This window comes from Triturus cristatus, chromosome 2_2 (genome assembly GCF_964204655.1).
Source record: "Triturus cristatus chromosome 2_2, aTriCri1.1, whole genome shotgun sequence".
Classification (NCBI taxonomy): Eukaryota; Metazoa; Chordata; class Amphibia; order Caudata; family Salamandridae; genus Triturus; species Triturus cristatus.
The window spans coordinates 514,064,240-514,083,301 of NC_140582.1; the positions used below are offsets into that span (position 1 = coordinate 514,064,240).

A 19,062-nucleotide genomic window follows, 5' to 3' on the forward strand; every position below is an offset into this window, starting at 1 on the left:
ACCGTGGTGGCTAAGAGGAATATTGCATGGTGGGGATCGAATGAGGTACCTACACTGAGAGATTGGTGTAGGGACATGGACGAAGACATGGTAGCAGAAAGGGCGGTGTATGTGCACCGAGGATGCCCCCAGAAATGGACAAGAATCTGGGGAGACTGGAATAAATTTAGAGGATACATTTGTGACCCACCAGGATTAGACAATGTACAACGGTAAGAATAGAGATGTGGGAGGACAAGGGATGGGGGCGGTGGGCGGGACTGCTGTTAGAAGTTCACTGGAGCTTGGTCCACATATTGATGTCATAACGGTTAAAGTGTATTGGTGCTGCAAAAACATAATAATGTATAAATCATGTGTAATGTTGATGCCCTATGTTTCTGTTTCTAATAAATACAATTTACATTTTTTTTTTTTTAAATAGTGCACAAGTTATGGGAAGTGGAGCGCTCCGGAATGAACCCAGATTGGTCCGGGAGAACCAGAAGAGGCATCAGAGGCTGGATTCTTGCAGCTAAGATCTTTGCCAATATTTTGGCATCTAGGTTTATTAACGAAAGGGGGCGATAAGAGTCACAACGTGTAGGCAATTTGTCTTTTTTCAGGAGAGTAATGATCAAGGCCTGTCGTAGGGACGTAGGAAGTATCCCAGTCTCATGGGCTGCCGCATACATCTCCAGTAGATAGGGGACCAAGAGGTCTGCATAAGCTTTGTAGAACTCTGCCGTAAGGCCATCGGGTCCAGGAGCCTTATTATTAGGGAGTGACAGAATAGCCTTTCTTACGTCAGTTTCATCAATGGGCTGGCTCAAATATTCTCTATGGGCGTCCGAGAGCCACACACAGGCCGTATCTATTAGGTATTCGTCCATAGCCTCAGCATCCATTCCACCCCGTGTAGTATACATAGATGAATAAAACTGCTGAAATTGATCCATTATTGCATCTGTTGTGTAATGTGCCGTGCCATGAGTGTCAATAATGTGGTTGATTAAGGGACTGTCTGTTCTAGCACGCAACTTTTCAGCCAGGTTTCTGCCCGGTCTCCCCCCTTTCCCATACGCCCGGGCCACTCGCCTTCTACCTATATATCGCGTCTCCGTGTCAGCTAGTTTGTTATATTCTGCTAAAGCGTCCTGTATGCACGCCAGCATGTCCGAGGAAGGCGATTTCGAATTTTGTCGCTCAAGCACCTCCAAAGCTCTTTCCGTTTTGGATAACTGACCTCCAATGTCATTTAGGATCCCCGCTGTGGTGCCTATACACGCCCCCCTTATAGTCACTTTAAATGCTTCCCATAACGTGGCCTGTCTATCCACTGAGCCCACATTCAATTGGAAGTATTGTACAATAGCTGTTCTGATAGCATCGTTATATATTCGATCAAGTAATGCTTCCGCCCTAAACCGCCATGTATAAGGGCGATGTGGATTCATAGGGATGCAGATGGTGAGGATGACAGGATTATGGTCAGATAATGTACGTGGGATCGTATGTACCCTCTCCACCCACCCACTAGCCTCGGTATTCAGCAGCCAATAGTCTAGTCTAGACCAACTATTAAACGCAGGTGTGATATGTGTGCCCTCCAATGTCCCCTCGTTACATAAGCACCATACGTCAATCAGCCCCATTTCCACCATGGCATCCCTTATATATTGGCTAACCTTAATCGTGCGCGTGCCCGAGGGGGTGGATTTATCCACTTGTGGATTGAGATGTGTGTTTAGGTCACCTCCCCATAGGACTGCAGATTCAGGCCATTCACGCAGAGCATTAAACATTTGCAGAAAGGGTGCCGGATCATCCACCACAGGACCATACATGTTTAACAACGTCACCACAGTCATCCCCAACTTGCCCTGTACCATGGCCTACCGCCCCTCCGTGTCTGTACAGGTATGTATCGGCTGGAATGAAAGTCCCTTTTTAATAAGGATAAGCACGCCCCTGGAATAAGTGGAGAACGAAGAGGCCAATCGGAAAGATGCCAATCTATGTGCTATCCTGTCTTCTACTAGTTTGCGCAAATGTGTCTCCTGTAAATGAGCAATCTTCACATCGTGCCTATCTAAGTGCACCAACACCTGTCTGACTTTTTTTGGGGTGTTCAACCCGCGTACATTCCAAGTTATGCAGTTATACCTTTCCCCTATTATCTATATAGGCAAATCAACCAGTTCTCCGAATGCTGACTTACAGTCAGGATACACCAATGACGATTCAGACCGCATTCTAGATTTGAAATTTGACCACTGTACCTGCAATAGAAAAAATAAAAATTAACAACACCCCCTCCCCCCGCCCACTTTAGCAACCCCAATTTGCCAAAGACATTTCCCCTCATTATAACCCCTCCCAATAGAACCAAGATGATGACGTACATCAGGTGGGGTACACCCATTGGGGGCATAGCGGCAAAGTCCACTCCACGGTCGAGTAGGGAGGGGGCCGCCGTGAAAATATAATGGTCTCCCCACCCATAGCCATCCCACCGGCCTGTATAGCGGACAGTGACTTTTCAAGCGCTGTGGGGGCCTGATCTGACGATTCCAGCTCCGAATCAGAGACTACCTTCTGCGAAGATTTGCCAGCTGTTCAAAAGTTAGTTGAGATTGGGACTTATCAGGCTTGCCCATGGTGCACTGAGGAGACAGAGTCCTGCCCAGATGAGAAACGCCACCACCTATGCCGGGTGCAGGGGTGAGACGAACACGTGCCACGCCCGAAGAGGGCCTCGGGTCATAAGGTTGATGCCAATGCGTTGTTGTCACCAGTCCCGCACCCCGCCGTCACTCTACACACAAAGGAACGCCCCCGTATCTCAAAGGCACATAGCTGCGACTCTTTGCCCCCTATGTCCAGTGATCTGCAGCGGAGAAAATGCAGTGTCCCCTGCTCACCTCCTTTGCAACAGACAGAGGCCGTGTTCACACTCTCCCTCAGTCCAGCTCCAGCACTAGGCGCAGGTATCACACGGGAGAAGCAAAAGAACCTCTCAATAGGCAGCGTTTACAGCGCTCGACTCACACAGCCGGTATCTTCCTGAATAAGCAGCCTGCCACACCGCCCGTAAGCAGGACCTAGGTCAGCCAGCACTCCGGGCCTGGGAGGGACCCACATGCATGAGGAGCCCCGGGGTCAATCCCCGCATCGCGCTGTCATTTTGGCCCCAGCAGTCCACAGCGCCGGTCCCTCCACACGCGGAGCCCAGCCCTCGCGAGCCCAGGCAGACGACGGCGGCTCGCGTGACCAAGAGCGCCACCCGCGTCTCAGCGATCGTCTTTGCTCACCGCTGCCCTCGTGTTGTCCGGTCCGCTGATCAGCATGCGCCCCGCTGCTCCGCTGCTGTCGTCCTCGCGGCTCCCCGGGCCCCCAGATCGCCGCCGCCGACACTGCGGTCGCCGCCAGGAGCTCTCGGAGGTCTCAGCACATCACGGCCGCCATTGCAGTCGGAGCCTGACTGGCCCGGGAGTCGCTCTCCATCGCCGAGAGGAGCTACGCCTACAATAAGCACGCCGCCAGGTCGTCCACGGTATCAGCAATCGCCGCCACGCAGTCACCGGCCAAAAACAGCCCGGTAGGGGAAGGATTTTGAAAGGATAGTTTTGGCGGCCGGCGGAGCAACACTACTGCACGGCCATCTTGCCGAGCGCCAGGCCACGCCCCCCAAGATAATTGCAAACTTGAAATCCACATACCATACTATTCATCCCCTCCCATCCTCCCTAGTACTGAGCCTAAATCACATCATCTCGCCATTCTGGACCAAATTCATCCATGCTTCCCTCTAGTCAGGCTGTATGCCTGACTCCCTCCAAATATTCCAAGCGACTCTCATTCTTAAAAATACTGAAGTGGATCCTAATGACCTCAAGAACTTCAGACCTGTAACTAACCTTCCTTTTCCAACACCTTCCGGTCAGAATTCTGAAAAGGGTGTAGCACGGAAACGGCTATGCTAAATATATTAGACTACAGTCTCAGAACTTTGGATAAAAGTGGCTCTAGCTTAACCAATTGTAGCTATAGGACAGATCAGACAGGCTGAACTTAGAAGCAATGTGTATGGTATTTATGGAGTACTAAAACCGTGAAAAATATCGAAATGAAAAATCATTTTAAAAAATTGTTTTTTTTAAAAGTTACCTCAACATGACAATAATCCAATAAGGGGAAGCAGGGATAAGAATCTTTACATTTTTAAGCAGAAATGGCACTAAGAAGCACTAAGTGCCAATGGTATTCAATGGTTGCAGTAGAAAAGGAACTAGGTGCAATTTTATGTGGACCACAATGCAGCACGGAATGGATACACTAGCCAGATTCGTCCTGGTCAAACAATTTACCTTCTGGCTTTAGTCCTTTAAGTCTCAATCCACCGCAGTACACTTCTAAAGCCCACAGGACCTCAGGGGAGGCACTTCAAGACGTAAAGGATGGCAGACAGAGGCAACAGAAGGGTCCAGTTGATGTCCAGTCGCCACTGGGAAGCTGAGCAGTTGCATGAAAATCAGCATGTTGTGTCCCTGTAGATACAACAGGAAATTAGCCTTGTGACCCTTGGAGTCCACGTCTTTGTCCTGTGTACAAGAATGAGAGCAGGGCGAGTCTTCTAGGTTCTTCTCAGGCGTCAGGCAGCAGGTTCTGGTCCTCCACAGGTCAGAGTGTTCTGAAGTGGATGCCTGGAGTTGCCACATTTATGCTAGGCATGAGCTTGTGGGTGGGAATGACCCTTGGGGATGCCCTAACCAATGTGGTAAATGTTCCTGGGGCTAACCTTACCCATTTTGGGCATTTTCAAGAAGGCCGAAGTTTTCCTCCACACTAAACTCGGGATCAGGGTACTGGTGGTGTTTGTGGGAGTGTGCTACAGTAATCCTAGTGTCGCGCCACCCTGGCAGCATTACTAGTTATGCCACATTCTCTACGCCGAGTAAGTCTCGAGGGACCCTTGTTGCCCTCCCTTAAAAATGTGTGGTTTCCATTGCTAAAGACCTCCTCCGGTCAATTCTGCTCTACCTCACACACACAGGAGACTGGACTACTTGACTGGGAGCAAAGAGGTATGGCGACGGTTGGAGAGGTATTTTATGGTGGCCAATTGCAGGGTTACCAGACCTGGTGACTGAGTTAGACACCCAGCACACCATCATTTCCTTCTCTATGGAGCAGTGGCAGCTGCTATCAATTGGATGTGGAGTACAGAAGGGCTGGATTCCTCTGAGAACATTTATCTTAAAACTATCTGCACTACAGCAGGGCAGAAAAGAGCAATCACACTTCACTATAGATAAGTAATCTCCCAAGTTGGACACAAATTCTCCCCTCTCCGAGACCACCGGGCAGCAGACTTAGGGCGGATATTAATAGACAAAGACTGGTTTGATGTCCTTAGGCATACCCCTCGCACCTCTCATAATGCTCACTTTAAATTAATATAATACTATTATCTTCGCAGAGTATATTTCACGCCTAAGCTAATCAACAGAATGTTTTCGGGGGAAAAGGCTGCCTGTCCCAGGTATCTAGACAGGGCAGACTTTTACCATGTGATTTGGGATTGCCCGACTCTCACGCCATACTGGGACACAGTGATGGTACTTATAAATGAGGCCACTAGACGCAACTGGAATAAGACTGTCTGCATACTGGGACTGTTTCTTACACCCCATACTAAAACCATCACCTCAGAATTTGCGGACCTCGCTTTAATAATGGCCCGCCAACATATTACATTGTTCTGGAAATCACCTACGGGCCTTCCACTACAAGGTTGGAGACGAGAATTGACTAAGTTGGAGAAATGTGAGGGTGCTAATATTACAAGCACAGAAGGGACGGCGCAGCCCTGAACATGCACAAGCATGGTATCAGATCATGCACGACTGGCCCTAGATGACTCCAGATTGCCACCTACTTTCTATCCCAGCTAAGGAATCATCAGATGAGGATCGCACCACTACCACTAACTGACATGACGTTGTGCCACATACATATCACACACTGACCAGAGCTGAGCACAGTAGAGGCCTAAAACTTGCCCCCTCTATCCCTCCATAAAACAGTCCCCTCAACTGCCTTCCCCTCACATTTCTATCAGTTCTAGGCCTTCCCCAGTAAATTATCGGTCCCTTGTTCCCTATGATGGGTTTAACATTTGTTTCTTGCTTATTGGCTTTTCCCCCCTTCTTCCTGCAATTGCTCCTATTACAGGGTGAGGACTCAATCAAAGTACCGGTTTGGGTGGTTAAAGAATGTAAAGCTTCTTGCTTTTATGTGTATTAACATCCCATTCACTAGTTTATCAACTTGGACATGGGTATCAGGTCACTGTTAGGGGTGGGTGGTAAACTCCGCTCCGCCGGTGAAGTTTGCAGAGTTTTGCAACTCCGGGCTCCAAGAGTTCGGCGAAAACTTTGCATCCCGCCGGATGGCAGAGTTTACCGCCCACCCCATGTTGCAGGTCTTTCAACGATTGTCATTTGGCCGTAATTTTAGCACTTCCAGGTCTCATAACACCCAATCCCAAAGCCTAACCTAATTCTGGGTGTAGCCTGGGAGTGTGTCGTACACGTACTACTAATTTTAAGGTAACCAAGGACTGGAACAGTGGGGACATCTTAACCAATCCTAGCGTGCCGCAGAAAATTTTGAAGTGGTGACTGGCTATCAAGTCCAATGTCTCTACGCTGCTGTGTATGATCCCTTCAGAAAGCAACCGCAAGAGAGCAGAAAACAGCCAACGCAGTGACACAAAGCCACCAGATGCTTCCCCTGCACCACCGCCTGCATACTGGGGCGATACTGGAGCCTTCTTCCCGGAGGTCAACTGTATAAAGCACATCGAGACAGGCACCCCAGCCACAGCACCTCAGGTCACACGATGACCCTAGTGATTTGCTCTCATGGCTCAGTTTGCAGTCTGATAGCCCCTTCCTTCCTGCTCGTCCACCCCCAAACCTCCTCAAGCACCATTCCTGCCTCCTCCCATTATATATCCAGCGTCCCTGGGAGCTGCGGCAAATGCAGATCAGTTGATGGGAGCCGGGAAGAAAGAAGACATTCTGCCCATACCTGGCCTATGTAGGAATAAGCCTAGAGACCACGAGTGTAGTGGCATAACAAGGTACGACTTGAAGACGGTCATAGTGCATGATTTTATTGTGTGGTGAATGCATAGACTGCAGTGTGTGCGGTGGACATCCCAGCAACAAATAAAGTGCATGCAAATGCAGCTCAGTGACGTCATGCAGTCTTTTTCCCATGATTTAACACACAGACATGGAAACGTCAATGTAGCGTTAGGGTTTGAAGTGCACTACTGTGTGACGCCACTCCTTGAGGGCTTAATTTATTCTTAGTTCTATGTATGCTGTTGCCACAACTGCAAAACGAGACTGTGTAGGGAAGAGCACGAATGGTTCATTACTCAATACTTCTGGGGTCAAGGGTTCTTGTAAGAGTCACATTTTGGGAATGGTGCACATTGTGCATTCTTCAGATAGGAGAAAGAACCTCCGCCCCTGTTTAATTTTGCACAACTCTGCAGCCAACTCCGGTGCAGGAGAACTAAAACAGGAAAAGGCCTTCAGCTCTCTCCTAATGTTACTTGCTGTTATCGATGCAAATGCCTCAGATGGTGGCCTCATGCCTTGGTGCGCTGCTCCAGACCCCATGTGTATGGCACAGTATGGACCCGTGCACACATGCAGGCAGGTTGAGATTCCAAGTATCGGGGTGCGCGGAACTCTGCAGAATTCTAGAGAGTTTTTATGTACCTCAGCGGAATTCAGTGGAGTACAAGTCTGCAAGTTATGCCCATCCATAGTCAATGAATGATGTTCAATCACCCTAACGGCTTGTTGGACTGATACAGAGATTTGCTGTTTCTTAACGTGACTGTACCGGAAATATGGAAATTAATAATAAAGATTATTTAAGAAAATAAAAAGTAATCCTAGTGTCCTCCCAACTCCAACACTAAAATCCAATCTTAGGCAGTCTCTGTACTCCTAACAACTTCAGAGACAGGAAGTCTGATAGAACAAAGCTGAGTTTAAAGCAACCAGACATGGGTTAGAAAAGAATTGTTTTGGCTTCCGACCTTCATCGGTTGATGTGCACCCCAAATGTTCTATGTAATCCCAGCAAACTTGTCAAACAGGCTGTGACATTATAATGTCAAAAATAGGCCCACTGTGATTGGGGCCCGACTTGCAGGGGGGGGGGGACAAAAGAAAGGCCTGTGTAAATCTCAGCTAACATTTGCTGTGAAAGGAGAGGCCTTTATATATCTCAAATGACAAACTCTAGCAGACCAATACAGCAGGATGTGACACTAAAGCAGGGCTTGACATTTTAATCTCAGAAACGTTCCTCCCAGCCCACCTTCATATTATGACAGGTTCAGATAGGTCATCCCTGCCCATTCAAGTCAGTCTATTGTTTGCTCCTGGGAGCAAGTTCACACCTCATTCACTCTAATTTAAATACTAATTACTGGCTAGATGAAAGTGGTAGAGCAAAATGCAAATTTAGTTTTCTGGGACTTCAAGCAGGGCAACGTAACTTTATAAAAGTAACTTTTCCTTGATATTTAGAAAAAAACCTGACTTCACCACTGAATGGGATTTTTAATAATTATTAAAGATAGTGGTTTAAATATGTTTCTAGCTAGTCCCGTTCCAGGGATACAGTACTCATATTTAATATTGCATCCTAGTATCATACTTGCTGCAGTAAAAATAGCTTTGTGAGTCTAGGCACAGTAAGGACCTCTTAAATATTAACCTTTCACATGTCCTTCTTTTAACTACAACTCACTCCGCCTAATGGGTAATGATGCCAACTTAGAAGTGATTTAGAAAGATTTAAAATGAAGATTTAGTCCTGTCAAAAAGGGGGTTGTTTTGGCAGGTGGAATTTGCAGTTCACACCTGCAGAGCCAGGCCACTGGTGACAGGCCTGAAGTTATGTTTACATTGTCACAGAAAGGGGTGGCACAAGTGCTGCAGTCCACTTGTGAAATTTAACTTACGGGCCCAGGGTACACTTTGATACTATATACTAGGGACATATAGATAAGTTCAATAAGCCAATGAGGAATGTACCAATTTTACCAGTTTGAAAAGAGAAGCAAACACTTTACCATTAGGCAAAAAGAAATCTGGGTGGCCCTGCAAACTAGGCAAATTTCCAACAAGCCCCCAAACCATTCAGACTGGCATCAATGGTAATTATACTAGGTTTGTCTATTAAACTGTTGGGAAATGGTGGACCAGCTACTACTTTTGAATTTCAGGAATTCCTTATCCTTTAAGGGACTATATCTCCGAATAAGGTAGGTGCGGCCAGGCTGCTGAATTGTCATGGGCGCTCATAGCACCAGGAGCAACCATAGTCCCTGGGGCACCCATGGACATCTCTGGTGGCACCAGTTCCAACTGTCAACTGATCCTTTATAATTAGATAGTGAATGTGACTTCACTCTACAATCTCTCTGTCTGAACATCTCTGTGTGAGTAAGCTCTAGAAAGAGATTCCAAATATGGGGTGACCTCATCCACCCTATGCAACAGGATTCCATACCCGGGGTGTGAAAGTCAGTTACTTACGGGTTCCTCTGGCAATGAGAAAACAGGCAGCCAGGCATGGGATGGGTCGAGGATGGTGCAGGCACATCCTCACAACCATGCTGCTCATGGGCAGGCTTGGTCTGTCATGCTGTGCCCGGGCAGGTCTTTAATTCAGCTATGTCTTGAGGATATTTTCCTGGGGACCAGCTTCCGAATTCTAGCAAGTATACTCGGGCCCTCTGCAGGGAGCCAGCTAAGTCATTCTTGTCTCCCATGTCATATCAGCATGGCAATTCTGTAGATGTCTCCATTCTCGAAAGATGGCAGCAATCCAGCATAGATCTTACCACTAATCCAATGTGTTCTCTCCTGGTTTGCAATTCTCCTCAGTGCCAAGAAAAACAGACGCAAAAAGTACTGGGTGAAGGTTTCAGCATATCGACACCCCTTGTTGGATAAGGAGGAATGCAAGAATCAACTAGAGGGTCTGTTGGATTCAAATGTTTAAAAGCTTCTCCAATGCTGGAGAAGTTATCTTTGCCTCCATCCTCTCTCCTCCCACTCCTCACCTCCCTTTGCTCTCCACGCAAGCCTCCTGGGTGCAGTTAAATAGTTTCTGTAATTCTTGCTAACTTAGCTACCTAAACTAGGTTTCAGTGGACAATCACTATCTTCACTCAGAAATGGTGTATAATTTCAGTGTCCCTCTGACATCTGGACAGCACCTCTGATGTTGACAAAAAACAAAAGCAATATGAACCACCTCGAATACGTCTGGATGCTTGCCAAGCTCATTGGAGGGTAAACCCTTTGGTTTCTCCAGTAACAGAGAAAGGTTAGGCACCACAGCTTTCACAAGGCATGTGGATTGCTTTTGTCCCAACATGGATACATGGAGATGCTCTTCAATATTGCCTAGTAAACACAACACAGGCACATTAGACACAGTAGTAGTGCAACACACCTATGACAAGGATTAGCAGCAAAAAGACATCTGAAGTTCAAGGTTGCCTAATAAACAAACAAAAATAAAACAGTTACATGTAGGCAGCAGCAGTGCAAGCTGCCCACACACACAAAACAGGTACAGCATGACCAAAATCAGTGTTCAATTTGCAATGATTGACCCAGGATTTGAACACTGCAGCAAACGTCCTGTGCTTAAGGGGGTCTAAACCTCATGATGAAGACAAATGTCTACTCGGAGAGCAAATGCTGACTTTTGTAAAATGGGCTTTAAAAAAATCTATATACAACCATATTTTCACTTGTCAAACTCTGATACACCCACTGTACAAACTGCATTGCAACTTGTTAAAACACACTTAAAATAAAATCAGCAGTAAAAATGACCAATTCTGTAAAAACATCTTACTGGCATACGAATTTGCCTAGTCACCCCAGATGTACTTCCTCACAACAAACTCACTCCATACCTTTTAAATAGTTTTCCTGTTGAGACATGACAATGACAACATTTTAACTTATTCTCCCACCAGTTGTCTAGAAACTGCTCATATCCATGATACAGTATAGTTTCCAGCAGGGGCGGCTCCTCAATGTGGGCGGAGGAGCATCTCCCCACTGCTTTCTCGCAGTGCGAGAAGCAGAAACATAAATTGGTATTATAAATACCATTTTATGTTTCTGCTTCTCGCACTGCGAGAAAGCAGAAGAAGGGTTTGGTTGGGGGCGGGCGGGCGGACCTGCAACAGGGCAGGGGAGGAGTGGCTAGCCCAATGTTGCGGGCCCTGACTGTTTGGTCGGCTATCTGGGGCTGACCAAACCAGTCATGTGCACCTTCCATGTTCTCAATGTAGGCTGCATGCAGCCTACATGGAGAAAATGTCCTCCCCATAGACACCTGTACGATCGGCGTCCAAGCCAATCACAACGCTGCCATTGCAGCATTGTGATTGGCTTAGGGGAGGGAGGCTGCCTGCTTCCTGTTCCTGCTGAGGCAGGAAAGCAGGAGCTGGCACCGGAGCCTGGAAAACGCTGGACCTGGGAAAGGTAAAAAAATATATATATTATTTAACCCCCTCCCTGCACGACCACTCGCCCAAACCCACGGACGCCCCCCCACCCGTCAGTTATGCCATCCACGACTGGTTTCAAGTGACGTTATCCTCAGATGGGTCTTACATTTTCTATTAATTCTGCGATCGCTATAGTGCTCCATGCCACAAGGGAAGAGAACATCTACCAAAAAGGCTACTACTGTCCTACAGCAGAAGGTTTTTGCTGGTTACCCTGCATTTTAAAGGAAAGTAAAACTGATATAATTAAGTGATCCAGCTTCAGAGAAAGATGCCTTAAGAGAATAAACAAGAATTTCTCTGGAGTTACTGGATATTAAAAACCTTGTCTTGTCCCTTCTGGAGCTGAAATCTTGCAAAGGAAAAGGTAGCAGTGGATCAGACACTGAGCTCCAAGGATACCACCATGCTGATAATGTTCATTTTGTTCTTTGTCTAACTAAACGGTCTTCAAAACAGACAAATCAGTGTGCTTCCATGCTTTTTGTAATAAAAATCCTTTCGGGAACATAGAAGCGTGGCTACTTTAGAAGGAGAAAAATAAATAGTTTTCTACCATTAGTTTAGGATTTTTGAGGGCCAAGAGGGTTTGACAATTAGTTTGTTGTTCTCAGGACAGAAGAGGAAAAATTGGGTTTCCTAAGACAAAGAATAATAGCATGGCACTGCATGTGAAACATACATTGTGACTGACCAGATTAATAGGTTACCCCTAATCTTATAGGAGCGGAAAAACGCTCTGCCCCCCCCAAACAAATCAATTCTACAATCCCACACATCTTCTTGGCATCCATAGACTGCAACACAATGGAATATTTTCTGATATGGGGCGCATGGCTTTGCAATAAGCTGGAGGCCCCCACTAACAGAACAAAATGCCTAGTGCAACCGGTCATATACCCTTTAACTTCACCCACCTGGCTCTGAAACAAACCTATAAATACCTACGCTTGCTTAGTTGAATACCTCAACAGCCAGAGACTCTGATGCGCAACCAGGAATGAATGATGCTTTCCTGCAGAAATCCTCATTAACAAGCTTGAAAAATAAAACCTTTTTGAGCTACAAACCTACAACCTAGTCAATTGATCTTCCCCTTCAGAGAACCTAGATTTATCTTGATCTCAATTAACTACTTTTTTATGTCTGTTTTTAAACTAACAGTCTTCGATCAGACATGGCCTTACACAACAATCACTAGTTGTATTTGCACTTCATTGGTAAACATTCACTTACCTTTGGTTGCAAAAGCAAATGTTTCCATGCATGGATCAAGCTTTCAACAATTCCTTCTCCAAATAAGCCTGCATCAACGGTCTCTGTCACAACCAGCGACACTCTGCAAAGTCATATGCAATGTCTTAGATTAAAAGGCCCAGTGGTACAGTCTAACGAATACTTCTTGCTCTAAATGGAACATCAACTTATTTTGAGACCTCCATCACATTATGGGCCAGTAAATGGAAAAGAACATTGAAAGAAAGAAAAAAAAATATAGGATTGTGGTTGCTTGCAATACTATGCAAATATACAGCTTCCTCATTTAGTAACAAATAGGCAAGAGACAAAATATGCAATAGCCGCCTCCCCCCCATGTGCTCTATTCACCATCACGGCCTATACACACGAAGAGGTACAGTTTGCCCTTCACAAGTATTCAATACATAGCTATAGCCTATTTCCTTGAGTGGCCATGATATGAAATTCCTGTTTATTCCATTTGTGATAGGCTGTTGTATTTTCAATTTGGAACAATTGCATTTTTTGATGAACATGGCACTTAAGAATACTGAGGCTAACATCTACCCACATTGCCGTGTGGAACTGAAAAAGGTTTCCAACCACTGTAAAAATTAAGGAAGCACACAGTTACCACTGCACGTATTCGAAACACTCTTCATAGCAGACCGAGCTCACTTCTAGGTAAACTCTGCCCACACACTTAATTCACAGATGAAGGCTTGTAGATTTACCCTACACTGGAGGAGTATGTGTGGGGGGGAGGGGGAGTTGTTGACAGAAGGAATTATAAGAAATAACATCATATCAGTCATAAAAGTAACACTTCTTTCAGGGGCGGCTCCTCCATGTGAGCGGAGGAGCGTAGCCTCACTACTTTCGCGCAGTGCGAGAAGCAGTAACATAAAATGGTATTATAAATACCATTTTATGTTTCTGCTTCTCGCACTGCGAGAAAGCAGAAGAAGGGTTTGGTTGGGGGTGGGCGGGCGATCCTGCAACAGGACAGGGGAGGAGTGGCTAGAAAATGTTACAGGCCCTGACTGTAAGGTCGGCCCTCTGGGGCTGACCAAACCAGTCATGCGCACTCTCAGTTTTCTCCATATAGGCTGCATGCAGCCTACATGGAGAAAATGGCCTCCCCATAGATGCCTGTGCGATCGGCGTCCCAGCCAATCACAATTCTGCCATTGCAGTGTTGTGATTGGCTTAGGGGATAGGAGGGAGGCTGCCAGCTTCCTGTTCTAGCGGAGGCAGGAAAACAGGTGCCAGACCCTGGAAAACGCGGGACACGGGAAAGGTACGTTTAAAAAAAATTATTATTTAATCCCCCCCATGCGACAACTCGCCCGTACCAACCCCCCCACCTCCTCCCCACTGCCCACCGTCCCCCACCCGTGAGCCATGCCGGCCACAACTGACTTCTTTACTCATACATCCAATTACTGAAAACAGATTGGCGGCAGTGTAGATACTGTCGAATGGAGGCCGCATAACCTCAATTTAGGAACCATGTTGCAAATGCCATCTTGGACAGCAGCTAACCTACATGAAACAACCATTGAGAAAAGTTTGCATAACACAGACATCTTGCTTTTAAATAACGGCTAGTAATGTCTTAAGCCTGTAGTAATGCAGTTGCACACGTTAGACATCTGGTCAAGCCCACCCTACAGCTCTCCTTGACTGAAATGGCTTTCTAGAAAACCATGCATGCTGCCTTGCGTAGTTCATAGATGAATAATGACATTCTGGATGGGGGGGCACCTTCAATTTCTGAACAGACAAAATGCAAGGCGCCAAGTAGTGTGCATGGAACACCCTCAGATTCCAGCTTATTCAGTACATTTCCATGACAAGCCCCACAAATATGGTGGGCCAGATCGAAATCATTTGGAATTCGGCTGCCAGGCTACTTCTTAAAATATCTCACATGGAATCTATCTCTAAACAACTTTTGGATCCTCATTCACTGCCAGTAAGCAAGATAATCACTTTAAGTGTTTCACTATCAGCCATAGGGCCATGAACAGAATGGTTCACTTTTTATTTGGCATTCGTGTTAAATGCTCCGGTTTATCTTCACTCCACTTCTGCTGACTTACTTATGCTACAAAATATTCCATTGGCTCTCTTTGGTTGACAAGATTGTTTCAGATTTTTCCATTAAGAAAAGAACACTGCTCCACTCAACTTTCTTAGTGAAGCTAATCAAATAGAAACATGGCTAGTCGCATCCTACACCTTGGTCTAATCCTGAATCCGCCCCACCACCTTGCCTAATCTCGGCCCAGTGCCAGGATACCTTTAGAGGTAGCCGCAGAGCTCTACAGTAAGTCCTTCAAACATTCATTCACAAAAAACAAGAAACCTTCTCAACTCCTACATACCTAAAGAAGGAGACCAAGTGTGCTAATATCAAAAACAGTACAGTATCTCTTTAGCTCAGATTACTTCCATGGATCAACAAAACCTACATCTTTTGAAGGAGTTGGAAATCAAGAAAATACCCTTGTCAAACAATAAGGACAGAGCACCAAATAGTTTCTGTTAAAAAGCTTACACATGCAGATAACAGGACCCACACTCTCTTTTGATCAACTTAATGGACACCAACTAAGCTGGTTTATGTGCAAGAACTAGAGAAATTTTAAGTTTTGTTTGCAACAAATATCCCTCACATCAGGAAAAAAATGCATCAAACTATGAGACTCTATTGATTCATACCTTATTAGCAAAACATAAAGAAAACTATAATAAGCCCAGTCATGGAGGGTAGTTGCCAGTGTCAACTTGGACTCCTTTCTCTGTCAAGCAAGAAGTAAAAGATAACTAAAAATGTGCATGCATGGGCTATAAACACCCAAAAGCTGAGTTCTTCAAAGCTGTTAAGTCCAGCAATTGTAAGGAAGGGTGTACAAATATCACCCTCCTATTCCAGGCAATGAGTGTATTCACTGAAATGTCTTCAGCCAACCATAGTGTGTGAGAGAAACAAAACAGTCAGAAATACACAGATGTTGTACCTACATCTAAAAATTTAAAACACTTAACTAAATGTTTACAAGAAGAGGAAATATGTTTAGGATGTCCTCGCCCAAACCATCAATAGGCATGCCCTGGAAGAGCCAATCACTGGCAATTTGAGCGGCAAAGCAGAAACTTCCGATCTGCCACAGTGAGCGAGGAAATAAACTCAGAAGTCGTTGCTGAAAATCTGACAGGAGACACACAAGATCTTTGCTTCCAATCATTTATGGCACATTATATTCAACAGGGTGCGTCTGCCTCAACATTTTTCTCCTGCAAAACTGACATCTGTAGCCATCATGCTGCGGCTCAATTTCACAAGTCTCCACAGAGAACAGAATTGTGTTTCTTTTTGTAGCAGGTAATGAATATGTTCTCAGAATAGATAACTACAGGAAGCTAACACAGGCTTCGTCAATGAAAGTTATGAATTTATACAATGTCATCCACACCAAGAGGACTCATGATCTTTATGAGTGTCACTATTCAATCAGGTACAGCATGGAGAGAAGCTGTGCAGGCTGTGCTCACCAAAGCTTGCATTTTTCAATCTGCACAGAGACCAGGAAGAGTGAGTAGCAATGTTGGACCTTTATGGAGTGGTTAGCAGTGTGTCGCTTCTCCTGTAACTTCCATGATAGTTCTGGAACTATGCCTAGTCTGTCAACTGTGACTAATCAAACTCCAAAATAAAGTGAGAATTTTCAACCAGCAATAGGTAACCACTCACTCCCCATCCACCTGCTAACCCCTCAAAAGAGAATACCTTCTTGCCTCACTAGGCACAATAATAATCCACATTTTTGTATGTGTGTGTCAGAAAAGATATGCAGGACTGTGGCAGCAGAAGGGTTGCAGCAGCCAGGTGAGCCTCACAGGCGATCAGTTGTAGATCCTGTCCTGGGGAAAATCTTATGACAAGACAGTACTGTGTGGGTCATCTGCCCCAGAGCTTCTTAGATAAGTACAAAACTCCAAAAGGATAAATGTTCGAGCTAATAGGAAATTGGTTTAGCAAGCAGTTGTCACTGCCATTCTTGACTAAAGGGAGAGCCACGCACCTTCACCATCTTCTGTACTTGATAGGGAGGAGAAGGAATAGGACAGGTAATGCAACAGAGCTTTCCAGAATTCTTGTCTTTCCTTTCGATACACTCATTCTGCCTCAGCAATAGTAGCAGAATTTAGTTGTTACCCCGGATGCCACAGAATAATTTTTGCTTTGGTTGTTTGGAAGACACTAGGTTGCTTAACAGCAGTTTCAAATGAACAACGATCAGACAGGTACTACAGCAGTAGATCAATCCCTACGAGTTTGTACTGTTTCTCTCCACCAGAGCACAAAGGATTAAATCATTTGTTTGTCTTTTGATGAGAAAATGCCTCACACCACGGTTGATGTTCTTAAAATGTGCAAGCAGGTGAAATTACGACTACGTGCCAAAGTGCGATAATGTCAAGACTTGAGACAGGAGTCGTTTCAGCCTTCCGATACTTTCTGATCATACAAACAGACAATAATCTAAATCAAAATAACAAACATTTTCCAAGAATCTATTATGGTAAAAAGAAAAAACTAAGCCGCTTCAAGGTGTGCCTTTGTTACAGACTCGTCTACAACTTGCAAGATTGTTTGATAGTGATCCTAGAGTGGGCATCCCTAGTAGAAGATAAAACGACGCGCTCTTATCACCACCAGACTATTCAAGGCCAATTGGTACCAAGCATCACCAAGGAATCTCTTCCCCATAGCTCTTTCTTCCTAAAGGTTCACAGAAATAGCCTCCAGAGTTCTTGAACTGGATTCAGAAATATCATTCACTTGGAGAGACCAAGCTAGTTCTGGATGAGGGAGGTGTAGGTTTTACTCCATATGCTTCACTGTTCTCCCTGCCCTGGATTAGATCTTTATGATGAGAGCAGTTCTTTTTGACATGCATCTATCTCTAGAATGCTTATTTTCATAGCACTTTCAAGGTAGAATTGCCTGTATTTCAGGCTTACAACTGAGGATCAACTTAAGTACAGGTGTGGGCAAAATGCTGCATCCATGGAAGTTATGTCGATTCTTACAATACACAGAGAAACTATAAAAGTGATGAGAGGAATAATTGAATCCGAGATGCATTACAGTACATCTGTTTTGTAATTATCCCTTTTACAGTTGCAGGGAATGCAAAGATCACAGTGTATGAAAGCAGAGAAGGATCAATCCTGCAAAAAATGCTAAAAAAAAGGTACTGGGCGTGCATTACTAGGTAATATAGGACACCTGCTGCTCACAAAACATCCTATTCAAAACAACCAGGATCTCCACTTCACATTAATTTCCTACAGGTCGCCTAACAGGGCGGTTTCACCACTAACTTTGGCAAGATAGGTGAAAGAGGTGAAGAGAGAGGCAGGTGTGGATGCGTGTAGATTTGGAGCACATTCTCTTAGGGGTGCATCAGCATCAAAAGCACTGTTTTGGGTGGTAGACTGCAAGACATTATAAGAGCTGCAGATTGGTCGAATGCGAACATGTTTTGACATTGCTACTTTAAGCCTGTGGTGAATGTAACTGACAATGTTTTAACTACACTTTAAACTTGAATAATATTAGTCTTTGTGTACTGATTTAAAATGTAGATTTTGCACAGCCTTGTGGGCAGATAATCTGGATTTTATTAAAGACACAGATGCTTGGATTATTCCATCACATTAATATCCCACCCTGACGGAATACACTCACTTCTGGTTTTACCTCCAAACTGCAGTCACAACCACTACAGTCTCACTGCATCTGCATATCTGTAGCAGATCTCTCAGCAACACTGCAAACGGAGGGAAAGCATAAGTAAGTAATCCCCCTCAATCTTGCAAGAAAGCATCCACTCCCCAATCTTCTGGGGCCGGTCTCCAGCTGAAAAACCTTCTTAACTGTCTGTACAGTCTATCCGCAAAAAGGTCTATGCTTAAAGGGCCCCATTTCTCCTGTATGTCCAGAAATCTCTCAATGTTCAACTCCTGTTGCTTGAATCTTTGAAACTCCTCGAAAATCAATCCGTTACACTATTGCTTAGACCAGCAATATGCTACACCACAACTGAAATTCACTTCCTCAAACAGTATTCCCAAAAGCCTTTTGACAAATTTCCAAGGACCTTTGATCAAGGGCCAGCCATCTTGTTGAT

The 19,062-nt window shown here is 45.2% G+C and overlaps 1 protein-coding gene across 4 annotated transcripts in view; it reads right to left on the minus strand.

Moving 5' to 3' along the window:
* The window catches only part of PRMT9 (protein arginine methyltransferase 9), a 227,033-nt gene that overhangs the window by 126,998 nt on the left and 80,973 nt on the right, over positions 1 to 19,062 (minus strand). For all 4 annotated transcript variants that reach the window (XM_085641632.1, XM_085641635.1, XM_085641633.1 and 1 more), the window contains one exon: positions 12,854 to 12,956. In XM_085641632.1, coding sequence (XP_085497758.1) covers positions 12,854 to 12,956 — 103 coding nt within the window. The remainder of the gene's footprint in view (positions 1 to 12,853; positions 12,957 to 19,062) is intronic.